Source organism: Macrotis lagotis, chromosome 8 (genome assembly GCF_037893015.1).
Source record: "Macrotis lagotis isolate mMagLag1 chromosome 8, bilby.v1.9.chrom.fasta, whole genome shotgun sequence".
In the NCBI taxonomy this organism is placed as follows: Eukaryota; Metazoa; Chordata; class Mammalia; order Peramelemorphia; family Peramelidae; genus Macrotis; species Macrotis lagotis.
Genome location: NC_133665.1, coordinates 68080034 through 68101256, shown reverse-complemented (window position 1 = coordinate 68101256; position 21223 = coordinate 68080034). Strand labels below are relative to the sequence as shown.

Sequence of the window (21223 nt, the reverse complement as noted above, 5' to 3'; positions counted from 1 at the left end):
TTGTAAGAGTAAACATAATCCCCCTCCCCCCACAAAAATAAAAAAAACTCATGAGAAATAAATTAGAAAAAAGAGAAAAGAATGTGCTTCAGTCTGTGTTCTGATACCATTAGCTCTGTCTCTGGGGTGGATCACATTCTTTATCATAAGTCCATCAGAAAAGTTACTTCCATATTTTTCCACAGTTGATATTGCTGATTTTAATTTCCTTCATCCATTCCTCCCCACCAGTATTTATTATATTTTCTCTCCCCTTTCACTCTGTCCCTCTTCAAAAATGTGCTGTAAAGAGAGCAGTAGAGAGAGCACCAGCCCTGGGGCCAGGATGTGCCAAGGCTGCATCCTACCCTAGAGACCTAGAAACCATCCAGCCCTTTGGTCCTGGACAGGCTACTCAATCCCACTACCTTACAAAAAGTAAAAAAGAAAATGTGTTATATATGACTATCCTCTCCCATGATCTACCCTCTCCTCTATTACCTACATCCCCCCTCAACTCGTCCCCTTTCTTTCCTCTTTCTTGTAGATTTCTATACCCTAATGAGGATGTATGCTATTTCCTCTATGACCCATTTCTGATGAGAATGAAGTCTCCCTCATTCTTTTCTTATCTTTTCCCCTTCCATACCATTGCAAAAGTTATTTCTTAACTCTTTTACATGAAATATATTAGCCTATTCTACTTCTCCTTTCTCTTTCTCCCAGTTCATTTCCCTTTCACCCATTGACTCCATTTTTACAATATATTATACCTTCAAATTCAGCTCTCTCCTGTGCCTTGTCTACATATGCTCCTTCTAATTGCTCCAATAAATGAGAAGGTTCATATGAATATTGTCAGTATAATATTCTCATGCAGGAATATATGCAGTTCAACATCATTTGATCCCTCATAATTTACCCATCTTGTCCACCCTCTCTATGCTTCATCTGAGTCTCATACTTGAAGATCAAACTTTCTGTTCAGCTCTGGCCATTTCAACAGGAACACTTGAAATTCGCCTGTTTCATTGAAAGTTCATCTTTTCCCCTGGAAGAAGATGTTCAGTTTTTCTGGGTAGTTGATTCTCGTTTGCATTCCAAGTTCTTTTGCCTTCTAGAATATTATATTCCAAGCCCTATGAGCCCTTAATGTTGATGCTGCTAAGTCCTGGGCAATCCTGACTGTAGTTCCATGAAATTTGAATTGTTTCCTTCTGGTTTCTTCTAATATTTTCTCTTTGACTTGGGAGTTCCAGAACTTGGCTATAATATTCCTGGGGGTTATTTTTTTGGATCTCTTTTGGAAGGAGATTGGTGTAGTCTCTCAATTTATATTTTGTACTCTGCTTCTAGCATATCAGGGCAATTTTCCTGTAGAAATTCTTTAAAAATGAAATCAAGGCTCTTTTCCTGATCATGACTTTCAAGTAGCCCAATAATTTTTAAATTGTCTCTTCTGGATCTGTTTTCCAAATCAGTTGTTTTTCTTCAATGAGCTATTTCACTTTTTTCTTCTAGTTTTTCATTTTTTTGGTGTTGAATTATTGTGTCTTGAATTCTTGCAAAATCATTGACTTCCTTTAGCTCCATTCTACATTTGAAGGATTTGTTTTCCTCAGAGAGCTTTCTTATCTCCTTTCCATCTGGCCAATTCTGTTTTATAAGGTATTCTTCTCATTAACTTTTTGGATTGTTTTATCCATTTGACCTAAACTGTTTTTTTTTTCAGCAATCTTTTTTTGAACTACTTGACTAAAGTTACTGACTTGGTTTTCATGTTTTTCCTGCATCTCTCTCATTTCTCTTCCCAATTTTTCCTCTTCCTCCCTTACTTGATTTTCAGAATCTTTTTTTTTTTGAGCTCTGTCATAGCCTGAGCCCAACTCCTATATTTTTTGGAGGTTTTGGATACAGAAGATTGGAATTTTTCATCTTCTGAGTGTGTGTTTTGGTCCTCCATGAGACCAAAGTAATTGTCTGTGGTCAGGTTCCTTTTTTTCTGTTTACTCATTTCTCCAGTCTGTGCCCTTGTTTTAGGGGGGCTTCCTGAACTTTTGAGTATTATTAGGATGCCTCCACAAGGACCTCAGTTCCTTCAGGGTCTTATGGGAGGCTCTGACTGCTCTCCTGCCAGTGCTCTGGTCTGTGGATGACCACAAGCACACCCCCTTGCTCCAGGGCTGTGAGGAAGGTCCCTGCTCTATGACAGTATGGGGGCCCAGACTGTGATGAGGGTCTGAATATGGACAAAGCCCTAAAGTCCTGTCCCAGGGACAGAGGAGAGACTTCAACAGTGTCCCTCCATCCCCTTAACTTCCGTGGACTCAGCACTCTGGAAGCAGCAACTGGGTGGCTCCCAACTGGGTGCTTCCTGCTGGGTGGCTCTGTGGGCCTGCTTCTGTTTCGTGGGATCTGGGCTGAGCTGAGGTCCAAGGGCCACACTGGCCTGGGCTTTGTACTTGTTCTGGCAGAGGTTTTCCTGGCTGATCTTCCAAGTTGTGTTTGGTGCTCCCTGTGTTGGTAGGTCAGGAAACTGCTTCTGCTGCCAAGTGCCAGTGATCCAAGGGACCCAGGTGTCTGTGGGCTGTTCCTGGAACATTGGAACTCCTTTGCTCCAGTGTGCTACTGCCCCCTCCAACCTGTGGAACAGAGCTTTCCCACAATTTTCCAGGTTATCTTGGGCTGAAGAATTGCCTCACTGGATCTTTCTGTGGGTTCTAGCTCTCTAAAGTTTAGTTAGAGTCATAATTTTAAGGTTTTTGAAATATTTTGGAAAGAGCTTCTAGGGAAGGCTGTTCTCCTGCCACCATCTTGGCTCTTCCTCGCCCTTGGGTTTTAATGTTGAAGCTGCTAAATCTTGTGTATTCCTGATTATAGTTCCATTATTTATGTTGTTTCTTTCTAATTGTAATATTTTTTCCTTAACCTGAGAGCTCTGAAAGTTAGCTATAATGTTCCTGTGAGTTTTCATTTTAGGATTTCTTTCAGCAAGTGATAAGTGGATTTTTAAAAATTTCTATTTTACTTTCTAGTTCTAGAACTTCAGGGATTTTTCCTAAATAATTCTGTAAGTATAGTGTCTAGATTTTTTTGATCAAGACTTTTATTCATATATTACCTCTCTTTGATCTGTTTTCCAGGTCAGCTGTTTTTCTCATATGTTTCATATTCTTTTCTATTTTTAGTTTTTTATTTTGTTTCATTATTTCTTGATGTCTTATAAAGTCATTAGATTTCTCTTGCCCAATTCTAATTTTGCATGAGTTATGTTTTTTAGCAAGGATTTGGATCTCTTTCTCCAATTGGTCAACTTTTATTATTTCTTGTTTTTCTAATATTACTTTTATTTCTATTCCAAATTTCCCCCTCAACTTCTGTTATTTGATTTTGAAAGTTTTTTAAATTTCTCTCTCTCTTTTTTTTTTTTTTGCAAGGCAATGGGATTAAGTGACTTGCCCAGAGTCACACAGCTAGGTAATTATTGAGTATCTGAAGCCAGACCTGAACTCAGGTCCTTCTGACTCCAGGGCCAGCACTGTATCCACTGTGCCACCTAGCTGCCCCTATTAAATTTCTCTTAAAGAAGACTTTTTAAACATTTTTCTTTAAAGCTTTACAAAAAAGCTATTTTGTCTTCTGAATTTGAACCCTGATCTTCTCTATTACCATAATAGTCACCTGTAGTCAGTTTCTTTTTTTCTCTCTTTTTTTAAAAAACTATTTATTGACTGTAAAGTTTATGTTAAGGTTGGGCTCTATTTCCAGGGTGTGTGGAATAATGTCTCAGGCATCAGGTTTTTCATGCTGTTTTTTTTTTTAATTCTCTCTGGGGCCTTTCACATTTTGGTTTTTCCATTGTTCTATAATCCAAGACCAGATGTAGAAAACCATTCCTCAGGTTCATGTCTTAGTTATAAGTGATCTCAGAGACTCCCCTCTGCCCCTGAACCTCAACCAGGGCCCCAAGTACTTCTTCCTAGAAATGTTCCTGCACTCTATGGGCCCTCAGGTGACTGTAAAGATCATTTTAACCTTCTGCCCTGAAACCAAAATTAGGCAATTGCCTACACAGGGCTTACTGTTACTAATTTTGCACTTCAGTCTGACCAAACCATACTCCAGTGGATCAGATCTATCTTAATATCATTCCAAATTTTCTTAAGCTGATTGACTGTTTTACCGCAACTTTTTATCATTTTTGCCACACTTTGAAAGCATTATTTTAAGTTAATTGGAGAATTTGGGAGAACCAGATAGTTTCCTGTCTTACTCTGCCTTCTTTTTACAATTTCTCTCTTAATGACCAATATTTCCTACTCTTCATACTCTATCCATAGCCAGTGATTTTGAACCACCCAGCTGGTATTGTACAAGCTCCATTCAGCATCCACCATTGTCCACTCCCTGTTCTCAAATTTTTCATCACCTCCCCACCACATGCCACTCTGAAATGACCCACTCCTTTCACTGTGCCCCCTGGAATAAATGCTTTTTGTAAAGAAGTCAAGCTTTTTCATTTTAAAGCTTTCCTTTCTCGCTCCTTTCATCTTCTTGCCCTCACTGAGACCTGACTCCCATCTGTTTTTTTTTTTGCAAGGCAATGGGGTTAAGTGACTTGCCCAAGGCCGCACCACTAGGTAATTATTAATTGTTTGAGGTCCTATTTGAACTCAGATCCTCCTGACTCCAGGGTTGGTGCTCTCTTCACTGTGCCACCTAGCTGCCAACCAGGCTCCCATCTGATGACACAGCTTATCTGGTTATTCTCTTTAGCACTGATTGTGCTTTCACTTATATCTTCCTTGGAGGAGGATTTAAAATACTCCTTGCCTCCCTATTGTCATGTCCTCCCTTTCTGCCATTAACACTCAATAATCTCTCTCTCTCTCTCTCTTTGAGTTTCAGTCAATCAGAAATTATCATCTAATCAATATTCTGGTAGTTGTTATTTACCAATCTACAGGATACTTTCCTTTCCTCAGTGTGTTTAGTGGTTTTCTCATAGTCTTTCTCTTCTCCCAAATTCCTCTTCTCAAACTTGGGGGACCGCAACATATTTTTACTCCTTCACACACTTTAACTCCCCAGTTCCTTAACCTAACTCAGTTCTCATGACCTGCTCTTTCAATTCTCCTCAGCCACACATAGAGATAATCATTTTTGACATCCTGAATAACTGTTCCATTTCCTTGCTTGTGAACTATGAAATTCCTTTATCTGATCATAATCTGTTATCATTCCACATTTCTTTCTGCCTTGCAACCCCTAAACTCCTTCATTTTATTGGTATTTTCAATCTCTTTATCCCTTTCCCCCCAGGTTCTTAACCTCTGCACTGATCATATTCTCCTCCCTTCGGCATTTAGATCCCTTAGTAACTCAATTCAACTCTTCACTATCCTTTTCTCTCTAGTTCCTTGTCTCCTAATTCACTTACCTATCTTGCCTTGCCTTGCCAAGCACTTACTGTAATTAGAGTTCCCTTACTGAAACAGTTCCAAAAAAATGAGGCAGTCATCATTGATTGAATACTTAATAATAATCTCATAGTTGTCAAATTTTCTGGCCTTTTCTTTGTTCTTATCCTTCTAAACCTCTCCAGCCTTTGACACTATTGACCTGCCTGCTCTTGAGACATTTTTCTCTCTAGGTTTTCATAATAGTGCTTTGTCCTGGTTCTCTTCTCCATCTTGTTGTCTTATTGCTCCTCCATAATCTCCTTTGCTGGATCTTCATCTGGGTCATGCCTACTAACCATGGGTGTCCCTTACAGCTCTGTCTTGGTCTTGGTTCCTTCTTCTCCTTTTCCTTTATACTATTTCACTTGGACATCTCATCAGCTGTCATGGATTCAGTCACCATCCCCATGCAGGTGATTCTCAGATCTGGACTAATTTGATTCTCAGATCTTTTTATCCAGTCATATTCTCTCTTCTTCATTCTTGCATCACCAACTGTCCAATGGACCCCTTGCACTGAATGATGTCCTGGGAAGACAAAAGAAGGCAAAAAAAAGGTCTCTATTATCAAGCATATCAAGCCATGTATTTACAATCTATTTACAGCATCTCAATCCATGTATAGTTAGAATTGAAAAATTCTAGATATTCTTGGAGGATGTTCATTGGTCATTCATTGATGTGTCTTCTGTCCAGATATGAAGAAGTTCAGCAAAGATACTGATCACCAGTTAATGAATTCTTTTGACCACAGACACCTATGAAGAACTTTTATTAGAGCAAGGAAGGGTGGAGATCCTCACAGAGGGAGCCCAATATTGATGAATTCACAGACCTCTGAAAGTATTGAAAGGAAACTGGATCTTTCTATCCCCCCAAGATTTTACTTCATGACTACAGACACATTATACCATTTATTTGCATTTGCATTTTATTTTTTATTTCTTTTTTTTAGGAGATGACTGAATACTTAGATTTTTTCCCTTTTCCTAAATTTCTTATCTTTCCTCAATTAAAAAAACTAATAAAGCTTGTCGTCTTTCAGATGTTAAGGAATCAAGACGAATCAAATGCTTGGAGGCGTGAATTGTCATCTCCATATTCAGATAAACTTGGAAAGACCACAACTGGCCATGATAACCAAGGGGATCGCAATTTTCACCATAAATCTTCATGCACTGCCCATCACTATCAATCACCTAATCCACATCTGAATTATTACCCTCATTCACACAGGTTTGCATTGTAGAATAATTCCAGTCCTTTTGCTTGAGAGTTTATTATTAGGAGATCAGAAGTTAACTTTTTAAAAAAAACAGCCCCCCCATTTAAAATTTTTTTTTTATTAATTTAAAATTTTTTTTAAATTTAAGTCAATGGGGTTAAGTGACTTGCCCAAGGTCACATAGCTAAGTGTCTGAGCATGCATTTGAACTCAGGTCCTCCTGACTCCAGGGCTGGTGCTCTATCCACTGTGCCACCTAGCTGCCCCTGGAAATTAACTTCTTTAAAATATTTTGCTTGTAAATTTTTGGGAGGTTAGAATTAAACAATTACTTCTTTGAAGGCCTACCATGGAAGTAGAATTTTTTGCCTAATACTGAATAGCATAACTAAGACCACAGATGTATGGATCATGTCACAAACAAAAACACTTAAAAATTATGAAGGTTTATAGAGAGCTGGGAATTATGAATATTTGATCTTTTTCAAGGGATATACCAAGGAATAGGACATAAAAAGATAAGTATTTTTAAGAGGCCTAATGTTTTGTCATAGGATGCTTATTTTTTTACTTAATTTTCTTTTCTGGGTACTTCCAGTGATAAAGAAGGGAAGAAAAAACAATATATTCAAAAGAACACAGGCATTCCCAAAATACTCCACTGGGTAGATATTATCAGAACCCAGATGATATATATTCCAAAATAAGTCTGGAATAAACAAGGGAAAATAGCATATGCCATTATTGAAGGTAAATGCAGAAAGTTTTCCAGAAATTATAAGATCTGTTGATTTTGGAATAAAAATAGATTTGCAGAAAGAATCATTTAAACATAAAGTGTACAGTGATAAAACTTTTGAGTATCCTCTTTAATTTAGAGAAAATAAGCATAAAATCAAGTATATTTAACATTAGCATATATGTAAGAAAAATTTCAGCAAAGTATTTTGCCTAACAACATAAATAATGTCTTGTAAAGTGAAATGACCTTTATGTGGTCACATAGCTTACCTAGTGACTAAGCAGGAACTCAAGCCTGGGCTCTGTAATACTAAACTGACATTTAAATTGTTCCAAAATTCTATAAGAATGTGGAGAAAGAAGAGATTATTTCTGACTAGGATGATGTGGAAAGGCTTGATGGAGGTGAGCACTTGAGCTGGGCTTTACAGGATATAGGTAAGATTTTAACTGTTGGAAAGGGACAGGTGACAAAAAGTCAATGATCTGAATAAAGATGGAGAAATAGGAAGTTACTATGTGTATATAGGAAACAGTGAATAGCTTTTCGGTCAGAATCTATGGTAAATATAGGTGGTTAGAGTTAATATTGGAAATGTGAGATTCAGTCAGATTGAGGGTCATGTTAAGGAGTTCAGACTAAATTTGGCAGATAATGGTGGCATGGTTATATCTGCCTTGATAATATTCTTTTGACAGCTGTGTAATGGATGGATAGGATCGAATGCAAGGGGGGAGAACAAATAAGAAGCTATTGTTCAAGAAGGAGGTAATGGAAAAAAAATGAATGTTATGAAAAAATGTGCTTTTCACAACTGAATTGCTTAAAATTTTAGTGCTTTTTAAAACCTAGTGAGCAACCAAAACTTACCTTTAATTTTAAAAGTTGTCTTATTATTAAATAATTTTCTATAAAACATCTATAATGTTTTCTTTCTTCCTTTTGGATCTGTTTCTTCTTTTAAAATGCATTCATTTTTGATCTATGCATGTCATGGATGCAAATGTAAAGACTATATCGGATTGCCTTCTATTGGGAGGAGGGAGAGGGAAGAGAGAGAGAGAAGGAAAAAAATTTGTATAACTCAAAACCTTGCAAAAAAATGATTGGTAGAAACTACCATAGTATGTAATTGGAAAACAAATAGACTATTTATATAATGAAAAAAGTCTTCTAGTGAGCAAAGAGAAGAGTTTGGATACAAGGCATGATGTGAAGCTAGAATTGAGAAGACTCCACAACTGATTGGTTATGGGAGATATGTGTCTCTTTTTGCTCTGTGTGTCATGGTGATGTCAACATTAGTATAGAAGTTTGGAGATGGGTTTAGTTTAAGTATTTTTTAGTTTAAATGGAGAAGATGATGAGTCCAGTTTTGAATATGTTGAATTTGAGGTACCAGTGGGAAATCATTTGATAACATCTTGCATTTTTTTGGCAAGATGTTAAGTGACTTGCCCAAGGTCATACAGCTAAGTATTATGTGTCTGAAGCCAATTTGAACCCAGGTTCTCCTGACTCCAAGGTTGGTGCTCTATCCACTGTACCATCTAGTTGCCTCCAATATCTTGCATTTTGAGATACGATACTAGAGTTGAGAAGAAAAAGTAGAATTGAGTTTATAAATTTGGGACATAGGTTTGATAACTGACCCTGAGGGAGCAGATGAGATCACCAGGGAGAAAGTGTAGAGGAATGAAAGGTATCCAGGGAAAAAGCCTTGGTATATGCCTTTAGAGAGTAGGAGATGTTGATATAACAGAGGAGACAGAGAAGGAATGGTACAAAAGATAGGAGGAAAACTTAGTGTAGAGGAGACAAGGAAGGAGAGAGAATATCTTGGGAAGGAGTAGCTTAACAGGGTTAATATTTGCCAAGTGACTAGCTGGACTTAAGGTTGCAGTTTGTGAACAAGGTTTCAAAGAATCAAACCTGCAGTTTTGGTTTTATCAGCCTCATGACCCAACCCACTGACCTATCACTAATGTAGCAACTTAATAAATTAATATTTTCAGTTGTTAAGTAAAATTTTTAGGTATTTTTAGACAACAGTAACTGTGATTTTCATTACATGAAAAATAATGATGGGCATGGACAAGTTTTAGAGTTTTAGAGTTTCCCCTCTTCCTCAGTGTTATTTATGGGCTGAATTAAGATTCTAGGGTCCTAGTTTGTCATATATCTCTGGGAGAGGATGGAGAGCTCTTTGATGAAAGAGATCTGGAATTTGATATTTAATCTTTTTTGACAGGTTGTGCTGCAGCTCTCGCTTAGCTTGGGAGAAGATTCATGAAAGGGTACGGGATCTTCTGACCTCTCGAAAAGCCCGACAACGACTCTGCCTGGTCAGTTAAAACTAGATAGTTGTTGGCAAAAGAACTGAGATAAGTGACTCTTTCCTGTGATCACAGGTCTCTGTTTATTAATTTTTCTTTTTTTATTGCTGCTTTTTCTTAAACATCACAGTCTTCCTGATGTCTTTTCTTTCCTAATGCCTAATCATTTTCTAGACCAGTTGGCTTAATTCATAACTTCACTCAAGGTATTGACTAGTGTACCATTCTTCCTATAATCATCCATTTTCTACCATTTATGTCTTTTTATTGTCTTTGCCCATTTGGTGTATATGAAGTGAAACTTCAAAGTTGGTATAATTAGTAGTTTGGAGCATTTTCCTGTGGTTGTTGATTTTGTACATTTTTTTTTGTGAAAATTAATCACTGTGAGTTTCACCTGATCTTATATTTTTGTGTCAGTTGAACCTGTATGTATGTTCTGTTAACTTAAAGTTCTTTTGAAATTGATATAAGATTGTAATTTGCCTATTGGCCATGGCCCATTTGACACCAAGGACCAAAAAGCACAGTATGAGGTAGAACAGATTTGTATTTGCTATCCACAAAGAGGTACAACTAAGGAAAGCAAGGATGGGAGAAAGAAAGAATTCTTAGAGTTGATTTCATGGAGACATTTTTGCCATTCATCTTATTTATAAAATGAGTTTATAATCCATGAACAGAAACTCTTGATAATCTGCCTTTTGCTGAGATTGTAAATATTCTAGTGACTTTTACAATTTTAGATGCAAGTGAGTCATTGATAGTCATTGCTACCATAGCATAATGACTTAGTTAAGATTATTCTTTCACTTTTGTACTTGTTAAATCACCTTAGGAGTAACAGACTTATTAAATGAACATTTTTAATGAATTTGGTCCTTTGCTGAATCTATGATTTCATTGTTGTGGGCATTCTTTGTATCTATCTTCTCATCCTGTGAAATTATTTTCTATGCTTTTTTTCCCCTATGAATCCTTCACAAAGGATTTGTCACAGTGGAATTCTATCTGTTTATTTTTCTTTTCACTACCTTATGCGTTAGATGGGACTAATGCAACAGTCAGGCTGTCTAATTATTTTAAAAAAAATTTGCTTCATGACTTGGTTACCTCTTTTTTGAGTCATATATGCCCTTAATATATCTTAATTAGTTTTTCTATGCACAAGTCTTTGCTGGTAATAGGCCTTCTTAAGCCCAGTGAGTCTTTTCCATTGCCTTTTGAAAAATTTGTCATTGTGATTCTTTTTGGATCATGGTGCTCTCTGATTCACAGTCATATGGTGTCATTGAGAGAAAATTGAACTTAAAAAAGGAGGTCTTTGTGACTATACACTTTAGAATAACTAAAAACACGCAACATACTCTTCTAAGTATAAGGCAACCTAATGTCATCCTATTTGGGCATAGATCATTGTTTAGCCATAGTACCTGTCCAAGGGATAAATACCAATGGGTAAATTGAATGGGCTGCGTGTCATAGTCTAAGTACTTCTCATCTATTTTTTTTTCCTAATGTGAATACTTAGACCAATCTGGTCTAAGAGTTATGCTTTTCCCTGAAAAAGTTCTGAAGTTCTTGAGTTCAATGTGATTAATATAATGACATTTATGGTTAAGAACAATTGGAGAACTTTACCATATTTGGGCAGCACATCTTCTGTGACACAGGCAAATACTGAAGATGAACATACATATTCCTGTTTCTTAATGTCAATACTCTGCAGTTTATTAAATAAATGTTATTTTCATATATTAATATAAAAAATCTTTTGTGATTTTATTGAACATGGGGAAGACATTAAAGCTGCATTTCATTTTAGTGAAAGAAATGCATTATAAAAAAAGCTTTCAAGGGGTGGTTAGGTATCTCAATGGATAGAGCACCAGCCCTGGAGTCAGGAGGATCTAAGTTCAAATCTGGCCTCAGACACTTAATAATTACCTAGCTGTGTGGCCTTGGGCAAATCACTTAATCCCACTGCCTTGCAAAAAACAAACAAACAAACCCCCAAACCCAATCAATAGCAAACATGGTTTGATATATATTTTTATATATTTTATGTATATATTACATATAGTTAGTGAAATAATATTTTATACAAAATGGGCAAAGCACTCTTCCTCTCATTAGGGATTTAGAATTCTGATCTTCCAATGTTAATATTCTTTTATATACATACCTGTACTCTTTTCTTTCCACCTTCATTTTTAGTTTTTCATTCTTTCTTTGCTTACCTGAAAGCTCCTTGTAAGCTTTCATTATGTTCAGATTACCTTGAGTCAAATGTCCAAGAGTCCAAGACCATGCCTACTTTTTCTCATCTGCTTACTGTGTATTATGTTTCTTTCCTTATTCCTAGCCTTACACTTCCATTACTTGTCTCTTTGGTGTTGAATTTCAGATACTTCTAGGCATGTATGGGCTGGAAGAAGTCCAACTGTAGCTCCCTGTCTCACAAATGCTTTAACTTCTTACTAACTGGTTTCTGGGTTCTGGAGTTAGATGATTGTATTAAGAGCTCGAATAATAACTACTTGCATTTATGCTCGAATAATAACTACTTGCATTTATGTAAACTTTAAAGTTTACAAATCCTTTCCCTCTTAACACTTCTGTGAGATAGTCAGTGAAAATATTATTACTCCAAAACTATTCCTACAGTTAAAAAAACTGAGGTTTAGAGAGGTTAGATGACTTGTCCAAAGTTAATAAGGATGAAAGACAGAATTTGAACCCTGATCTTTTCTGCCTCTTAAGTCTAGAAACTGACCACTATATCATGCTGAAAAATCCAGACAGAACAGATGACGATAGGGACAAATTCATTTCCCAATTCCTATGACAGTGCATTATTTTATTTCTTCTTTGTACAGTTCATTTTTTTTGTTCATTTTGTTTTCTTTGATCTGGATATATGATAATGTTTGTATGAATGAAAGATGGGGCTAACTAGCTCCTGCATTCTTTTGTAGGGAGTAACTGACTCTGAAGTTGATGAAATCCTTGGAAGAAGGACCCCCTATCTGAGGCGTTCCCTACTACACGAACCTTTTGAGTGCAGATATTTCTAAGTGATTGACACTTGTAGGTAAGCAGCTTAAGCTATATTTTTTATCTTTCAATTTACTTACTAAATGTTGCTTAATATCAAAGCAAAATTTATTAATTTTTCAAAGTAGGGAAATATTGAAAGGAAAATAAAGGATGATGACCTTTCTTTCTTTAGTATGATGCTTATTATTCACAGTCCAACAAGCTTTTTCCTTTGTCTTTCAACATTGACATTTTAAAGATATTTATTCTTTCAACCTTGGTCCACTGCTTTTTTGATCTGCACTTTTCTGTTCAACAGAAACTAGGGATTTCAGTTAATGAAATGTCACTGTAAAGAGTTTCCATTCAAAACCATTCAGTTCAATGAGAAAGAACAAATATTTATTAAGTGCCTACGATGCCCAAGGCAAAATGTTGCATACTGTAGGGGAGAAAAGATACAAGGACGAAAAGAGACAATCTCTATCCTCAAGGAGTTTTCTGTTTAGTAAAGGAATGAAGTAAGTATCCCTCATATATAAATTACAATATGATTAAAAACTTAGGAGAAATAAAATAATAGTCTGAGACATTCAAAGAATAAGGCATTTTCTTTACCTAGGAGTAAGACAAAGGAGGAAGGGAAAGCACTCTAGAAGATATGACACTGGGCTATGTATGATCTTGTACTCTTTGAAATTTTTATCAAGGACATGAATGAGGGCAGAGATAGCATTCTTGTGAAATTTGTAGAGGACTTGAGGCTGGGAGAGAAGAAAAAAGCTACAATTATGGAACAAGCATAACATGGAAATATAATTGTGATAAATATAAAATCTACTTTGGTTTAAGGAATCATGTGCAAATAAATGTATGGATTGGGAAGTGAAGCTAAATAATAGCTTGTGGAACTTTAGTGTACTACCAGATATATATGAATCAGCAGTATGATTTGGCAACCCCAACACTGATGCAATCTTAGGTTGCGTTAGGATATAATGACCAGAATAAACCATAGGATAGTCTTGCTGTACACAATGCTTTCAGACAACATCTACTTAATAAATGTTTAGTGACAAACTTTCCACACTGGAGTCTTCTCTGGATCTCACTTTTGCTCTATGAGGAAGCTAGAGCTTTTATAGGAACAAAAATTGACCTGTCTAGTTAAACATATTGAGTGTGGTAATAACTCTTCCTCAGTGAATGTCTTCTAATGTCTGAAAGGCTCACTAAGTTATGACTCTTACTTTGTGAGCAATCGAAATGGTATAAAACTTAAAATTCAGCCAGTTTAATTAAACTTGCTGGTACCATTGGCAGCCTTTCCTATTCAAATAGTCTGTTGAGAATGCTATAAATGTAATTTATCTTTTTTCTAGTATCATTTTTGTAAAAGTGTCTTATGATAATCTTATGGAGGAGATGGAGAGATATGAAAATTGAACTATTATATAGTTAGAAAATTTTAGAATTGTTTGAATGGCTAGACTTAGAGTAGTTGTTAGTACATTAACGTCAGTGTGGCAGAGGGTCTCTATGGATATTCTCTGGGGATTTGTGGATGGTATAGATGGCATTCTCACCTGATTTACAGGTGAAGAGGGATAGCTGAATGATAGAGTCAATATTCAAAAAGAGTTTGGTAGTCTAGAGCATTGGGCTGAATCAAATAAAATGAAATTCAGTAGAGATAGATGTGACATTTTAAATTTGGGTGCAAAAGTGTAACTTCCCAACTATAAAATGGGAGTAACATGGTTAGAAAAAATTCTTTTGAAAAATATTTTTTGAGGGGGTTGCGAGCTCATTATGAGTCTGAAGTGTGATATGGCAGCTAAAAAAATCTAATGAGCTTTGGCTGCATTAAGAAAGGCATAGCTTTTAGTAAGAGGGAGTTGATAGTTCCTTTGCACTCTACCTTTGTCAGACTTCATCTGGAATAGTGCATTCAGTTCTAGATGCCACAGCTTAAGGAAAATGTTGAAAAGCTGCAGTGTCTTTATGATGAAAGTTCAAGTTGAAAAATTCAAGCTAATGAAAAATGTCTAGTTTATGTCATGTGATAATTAGCTTGAAGGAATTGGGCAAGGTAAGCTTGAAGAAGAAAAGACTCAGTTTACAATAAGAGTATTTGAAGGACTGTCATATGGAGGAGGGATTAAATTTGTTCTGTTTAGTCTGAGGAACAATGAATGAAAGTTGCAGAAAGGCAGATTTAGGCTTCCTAAACTTCCTAACAATCAGAGCTGTCCAAAAATTGAATAGGTTGTCCAAAAAAGTGATAGGTTCCTCCTACTTTGGAGGTCTTCAAGCAGAGTCTGGAGGAGCATTTTGCACAAGACTTTAAAACGATGTTTCTTTTTGGTCTTCTGTGACACTTTTCAAATCTCAAATTCTATAATTCTCTTAGTTATGAGTTCACATTGGTGGTATAAATGCAGACCAACTTTAGCAATCTTTGCTGAACCAGCTAACTACTTATTAGCAGCAACAGGAGCAGGCCTTGGTGCTGACCTTGGTGCTGACTGCTTCTGAAACATTGCTAATGATCATTCAACTTCTATTAGGTCCAAGTTATTGTTCCTTTGGTATTTTAAAGAAGATGAGGACTCATTTCCATCTATGTTTCATTCTTGAGCTAGTCATCCTCAGCTAACTGATTCTTTGTATACTTAGCATTGCTTTCATTTTTCTTCTTCATCTTCCACTATCCAGATATCTGTATTTTTATCCAGATAAAAATATAATTATCAGATAACTGACCAGCCACAAAGCTCAGAAGTCCTCCTTTATGAGTTAAAGCATTGGGTTTCAACTACTTGGCTTATTAGAATGTTCAAGCCATCCTATCCACCCACATCTAGCAGATTTCCTACCATTGTCTCAGATTTCTATAAAGAGCAATTTTAATCTTTTTTAGTCTGAATTTTGGTTTCCTAGGAATGCATCTTCTCTTTATAATAGAGTCAGTATAAAACATTGTCCTTCATTACATTTCCCCTTAATATATTGTTTCTTTAGAACCAACTAAATATTCATTTGAAATGCTTGAATATGGCAATAGTGGCTCTTTCATCACTGCATTTCATTTGGGTTCTTTTAAAAAATCTGGTTCTCTTTTAAATGCTACAGTTCATTTTCTTAGTTTCAAATTGCCAGTGATAAATTGGTCACTTTAGAAATTTTATTCCTTTCATTGAATATATGTTAATATGTTCTCTGTGGGCACTGGGGATTCAGAGATTTAATGCACAGTCCCCACTCTCAAGATGCTTATAATCAAGTATTAAAGTCAAATGTATAAATAACTATAAGTTACAACTTGATAGGTCCATAGGAGTGGTCTATAGTAGTATCAGAGATGACAAGGGGAAGGTTCTTATGACTTGGTGATGGTTGGGAATCAGGGAAGACCTAATAGAGGAGAGAGAGACTCTCATCCAGGCCTTAAAGGAACATTTTGGCAGGTAGATTTGTCAGGGGAGACCATTTCTTTCATGAGGGCGCTAAGTCCAAAGACATAAATAGTGGGAAAATGCAGGTCAAGATTAGATCTTGAGCAAATGGTTTAGGTTTGATTGGAGTATAGGGTGCAAGAAGCAGAGTATTGGTAAAACAGGCTGTACTTAAATCATGAAGGACTTCAGGGAGTGACTAAGAAGTTTATAGTTTTTTGGTAAACAGGAGCTCCTGATGGTTTTTGAGAAGAGGATGGACGTTGTCAGACATTCATTTTAGGAATATTAATTTGACAGGGATATGAAAGTTGTATGGGGAAAGGAAGATGGGATACAGGGAGAAAAAGGGATCAGCACTCCAGGTAAGAGAAAAGAAAGAATTAGAACCAGTTGCCTTTTTACTAGTATCTAGGTGAGAGAATTTGGTCTGGAGTCCAGAAGACCTCAGTTCAACTTGTTTCAAGAACCTGGACAAATCACTTAATCTCTGTTTGCCTCAATTTCCTTAACTGGGAAAGAGGAATTACAACACCTTGCAGTGTTGTTCTGAGAATTAGATGAGATAAAATTATAACAGGAGAAGTGAGGTGTTTACAATATCATTCAAACTGAAGGAAAAAATCTTCAGTAAAACCTTCTGGAAGAGAAATTTCTTAAGGAGTTTACTGACCTCATAATTCTCCACCTTGATAACTCCTTGTAGTCCAAAATCGGTTAATATTCTTGGACAATTGGAAGATTACTTCTTCAACCTTCCTTTTAAATCCAAACCTGGAACATAAATAGGGGAAATTGGGAGGATAGATAGCTTTGTTGGGAATATAATGATTTTATTTTTAAACACATTGGCCTTAATACACTGGGAGATATAAAGGAAATTGAAGGCATGGAAATGGAGCTTGGAGGAAAGGATGAGTTTGAAAATATTAATTTGGGAATCATATGTATAAAGAGCTTAACTTAGGTTGTCAATGGAGAGATTGTTGACAGAAAAATAGTTGAATGTGGCTGGAGCCTTGGGGTCTACCCATATTTAAAAGAATAAAGAGGAAGAGGAGCTATGGAGGAAAATAGAAAAGTATCTCACTGTGTAGGAAAAATGTTAGAATTGGAGTATCAAGAAAACCCTTCAGTATCCAGAAGTACAGGAGCGATGGTTTATTTATTAGATTGTAAGTTTATTTTATATTTATCTTTGTACCCTCAGAACCAAAAAAAGTGAGGTTAAAATAGGTACTAAAAACATATATATTGAATAAGAAAAAAATAAACATTATAGTGATTTTTTCATCCTTTTAGATGTGTTATCATTTTTGACTCTATGGAGCACTAGGATAGTTGCTTAAGCTCCTTGCTGATCTTATTCCCCTACTTATGATGATCACACCCCTTTTAGGTGCATATATTTTACTTTCCTTGAATATAGAACTGTCTTGTGATCTCTGTGCCTTTGCCTGAACTGTCCTTAATGCACAATTTAGCCTCTTATCTCCACTTTGGCACCTTTATGATATTTTAAAAAATTTACTGAATATCCACATAACAAAGAATGATGTACTAAATCATCATTAAGATCAGCTAGAAAACTGATTCCCTTAACTTTTTTTTGCCATTCTGAAGCTACCATTCACATATATCTCCTAATAGAGAACATAAGAAAGACCAGAATGGACCCTCTTTTTTCTAAATTAAAACTTCCTGAAGGGAAGGGATTACTTTAGAGATTATGTGGGCTATTTGCAAGTAATTTTCAAGCTAAAAATTGTCGACACAGTTGATTCTGTAATTTCTTCCTCCCTCCCTTCTAGTTTTACCTTCACTATATTTATCTTTCACCTTCTGCATCTGGCTCATATTCCCAACTACCTGAAAGATGTGACAGAGAAGTAGGGAAAGCAAGGCTACTAGAAAACATCACAATTTGTAACTTAGAAAGATGATGGCAAACTACTGTCCTTCACAACTTACAAAATCATGAAGCACCAAGACTACTGAATTTAGAGTCCAAAGAACACTCCTATCCTAGTCCTGTCATTTATTGTCTTGGTACCTTGGGAAAATCCCTCCATCTCTCTAGTCATTAGTTTCCTTACCTGTGACACAATGAGATGATTCCTAAGGTCAAGTAGAGTCAATAAATGTTTAGTAAGCACTCACTATATACCAGATTCTGTGCTTAGCATTGGGGATACAAAGAAAGGGAAAAGCAATCTTTGCCCTCATTCACAAGCTTAAATTCGAATATAGAAGACAACATACAAATGACCAAGTATAGACAAGAAATTGACAGACTAAATTGGAGATAATCTTGGAGGAAAAGCATTAAGGGGGATCTAGAAAGACTTCCTGCAGAAGGTCGGATTTCTGGTGAGACTTGAAGGGATCCAGGGAAGCTAGGAGCAGAGAAGGAGAGCATTCCAGAGATGGGGAACAACTAGTATAAATCTATGGTCCTATAATACAATAAACCATCACAGATCAGAATTTAGAAAGATGAGGACCAAGAGAAATTTTCATAGGCCATAGCTTTGAAAACATTTTGCCAGATTGCTAAATCATAGAATATGCTAACTAGAGAGACCTTAAAGAAAAGTTTAATCATTCCCTTCTTTTCACAAATGATGAAACTGAGACCCACAGAAATTAAATAAGTTACCCAAGGAAAAATAGCTAGTAAGGTCATCTTTTAAACACAGTTCAGTGTTATTCTGCTATCAACATTAAATTATTGTAATAGTTTTAATGTATTTCAAATAATAGAATAATGTGTTGGGATGACTGTATTACCTCATATTTAATTCTGATCTGACTTCCGAGTGTTCAGCCCTACTGTCATTCATGCTTCAAGGCACAGCTAACTTCCTCAGTTGTCACATAGGGCAAATGACTTCAATCAGGTTGGTGCAGAGACAGCAAGATAGTGCCATGTTCTGAAGCTTTCCTGATTAGAATGTTCCACTTGAAAGATTAAAGGAAAAATGCTGGGTCACTCAATCTTTGGTTTCAAAAATAACTATACAGGGATTTATTAAGTAGTTATACAGAACAGAGCTTATAATTACCAAGTTAAGTAACTGGGACTTGCCAAATTATACCATAGCCTGCTGTTAGAACTCATGAAGTTGGCACATAATGCTTTATGCTTGGTGAATTCCTAATCAGGGAGGAGGGGGGTTGAAGAGGAATAGATTGCCACATGGCACCAGTCACACTTTTAGAAAAAATTAGATAAAATAAAGTTCCCTCACAATCCCAGCTCTAAAATAATTGGTCTTCCTTTGATTAGTAAGTACTTGTTAAACCAAAATGAATTGAGTCTTTAGCAAAATAAAGGATTCACTGATAGAGAGAAAAGTGAATATTCCAGGTAGAGTTGGGATGAGAATGTTTAGATCCCTTACTTTCTTTGCTTCTGAAAAATACAAGGCATGGGAAAGAACTGGAGTATGGAACCCTGGGAGTATACCTTTTCTTATTGCTGCACAATAGACAGGAAAGTCGTTGGCTTTTCACAGCATCTTTTTTTTTCATTTAGATAAATTTATTTTTCCAACTATGTGTAAAGATAGTTTTCAAAAATCATTTTTGTAAGTTTTCTTCTTCCTTCCTATCCCTCCCTACTCCTTAAATAGAGAGTATTCTAATATATAATTATGTTAAATATACTTCCATATTAATTATTTTGATCACAGCATTTCTGAACCAGCCAAGTTGTTTTAGATTGAGGGAGATAATCTGGGAAAAGGGGCTTTCAGGTATCCCTTATATGTAACAGATAATGAATTTGGTTTAATTAAATTATATCTTATCCCCTATATAAAATAACCTAAAGCCTTCTCCTGATGTCCCATTGTGACATGTCCCAGTGTTCTTGAAGGATATAACAGCAGAGTAAAAGACATGGGTTAGGATTCATCAGTGATGGGACTTTTCAGTTGTCTGGGGGCTTGATAACCAAAGACTAGCCTAGCTAAGTGAAAAGAGAATATTGAAGAAGGAGCTGGGTAGAGTGGGGAGAAACACCACAATACCTTAGGAATGGAAAGGGAGCATGTTTGACATCTGTAGATGACCATGTGGATCTCTGAAGCTTTGAAATAAGGAAGCAAATATTCTGTGCTATTAATGATTTTTATATTTTTTTATGTTTTTTCCCCCTCACAGGACTTTGTATATTATGGTGTCCCTAACTGTACAGTGAAAACTGAAAGGGAGCAATAGAGGGGGAGTTTGAAGAATTCACTTAACATAACAGTACATGTACTCATTTAGAGCTGAACAGCCTTTCATATTATCTCTTACAAGTCTTCTTGTTCTGTCTGTTTTTCTTTGAATGAAATCCTGTACTGTGTATTTTTACCAGGTAAGAGTTATGATTAAAATAGTTGGAGTTTGGGGCTTACATTTTCAGCGTCAATTTAGAAATTGTTTATGGGGTAAAATAACAAATGTTGGTAATGTTTTATGGTAGGATAGACATTGCTAAAAGGCAATGATTAAAAAGCAGCTTTTCTGAGTAGATGATTAAGTAGTCAGAATGATTAAGACTCCCCCCACACAAGTGTACCTTTCTTAAAGTAATAGATGTATATCTTTCAAATGTCAACCAAGTTTTTACAAGTTGAGTTATATTTTAAGCATAATAGGATGGTTTGTTCCTCCAGAGAAATTCTGTAGTGACTTCTATTTTTAATGCTGTGGCAACATGTATGATATAGTGGAAAGAATATCACATTTGAAATCAGAACACATAACTTATATGACCTTTCCCTGACACCAACTCCTTGTGTGTCTTTTGAAGAAGGCCCTTCATCTCCATCCCGGTTTGTTTTTCTGTCAAATGTGAAGCTCAAACTATATGATCCCCAACTTCTCTTCTATCTCAATATCTAGACCTAGGTTCCTATCTCAGCTCCAGTATTTGCTAACTCCATGACCAACTCCATGATTATGAACTAGATGCTTCACTTAAACCTCAG

At 36.1% G+C, this 21223-nt stretch overlaps 1 protein-coding gene across 6 annotated transcripts in view; it reads left to right on the top strand.

Moving 5' to 3' along the window:
- The window catches only part of SPATA6L (spermatogenesis associated 6 like), a 102385-nt gene extending 81739 nt beyond the window's left edge, over positions 1-20646 (top strand). For 5 of the 6 annotated variants that reach the window (XM_074197462.1, XM_074197460.1, XM_074197465.1 and 2 more), the window contains 4 exons: positions 6487-6677; positions 9660-9753; positions 12723-12838; positions 20409-20646. In XM_074197462.1, coding sequence (XP_074053563.1) covers positions 6487-6677; positions 9660-9753; positions 12723-12821 — 384 coding nt within the window. In that variant the 3' untranslated portion in view covers positions 12822-12838; positions 20409-20646. The remainder of the gene's footprint in view (positions 1-6486; positions 6678-9659; positions 9754-12722; positions 12839-20408) is intronic. The other variant, XM_074197461.1, reaches the window with a different exon arrangement.
- Positions 20647-21223: the final 577 nt, after the last annotated feature.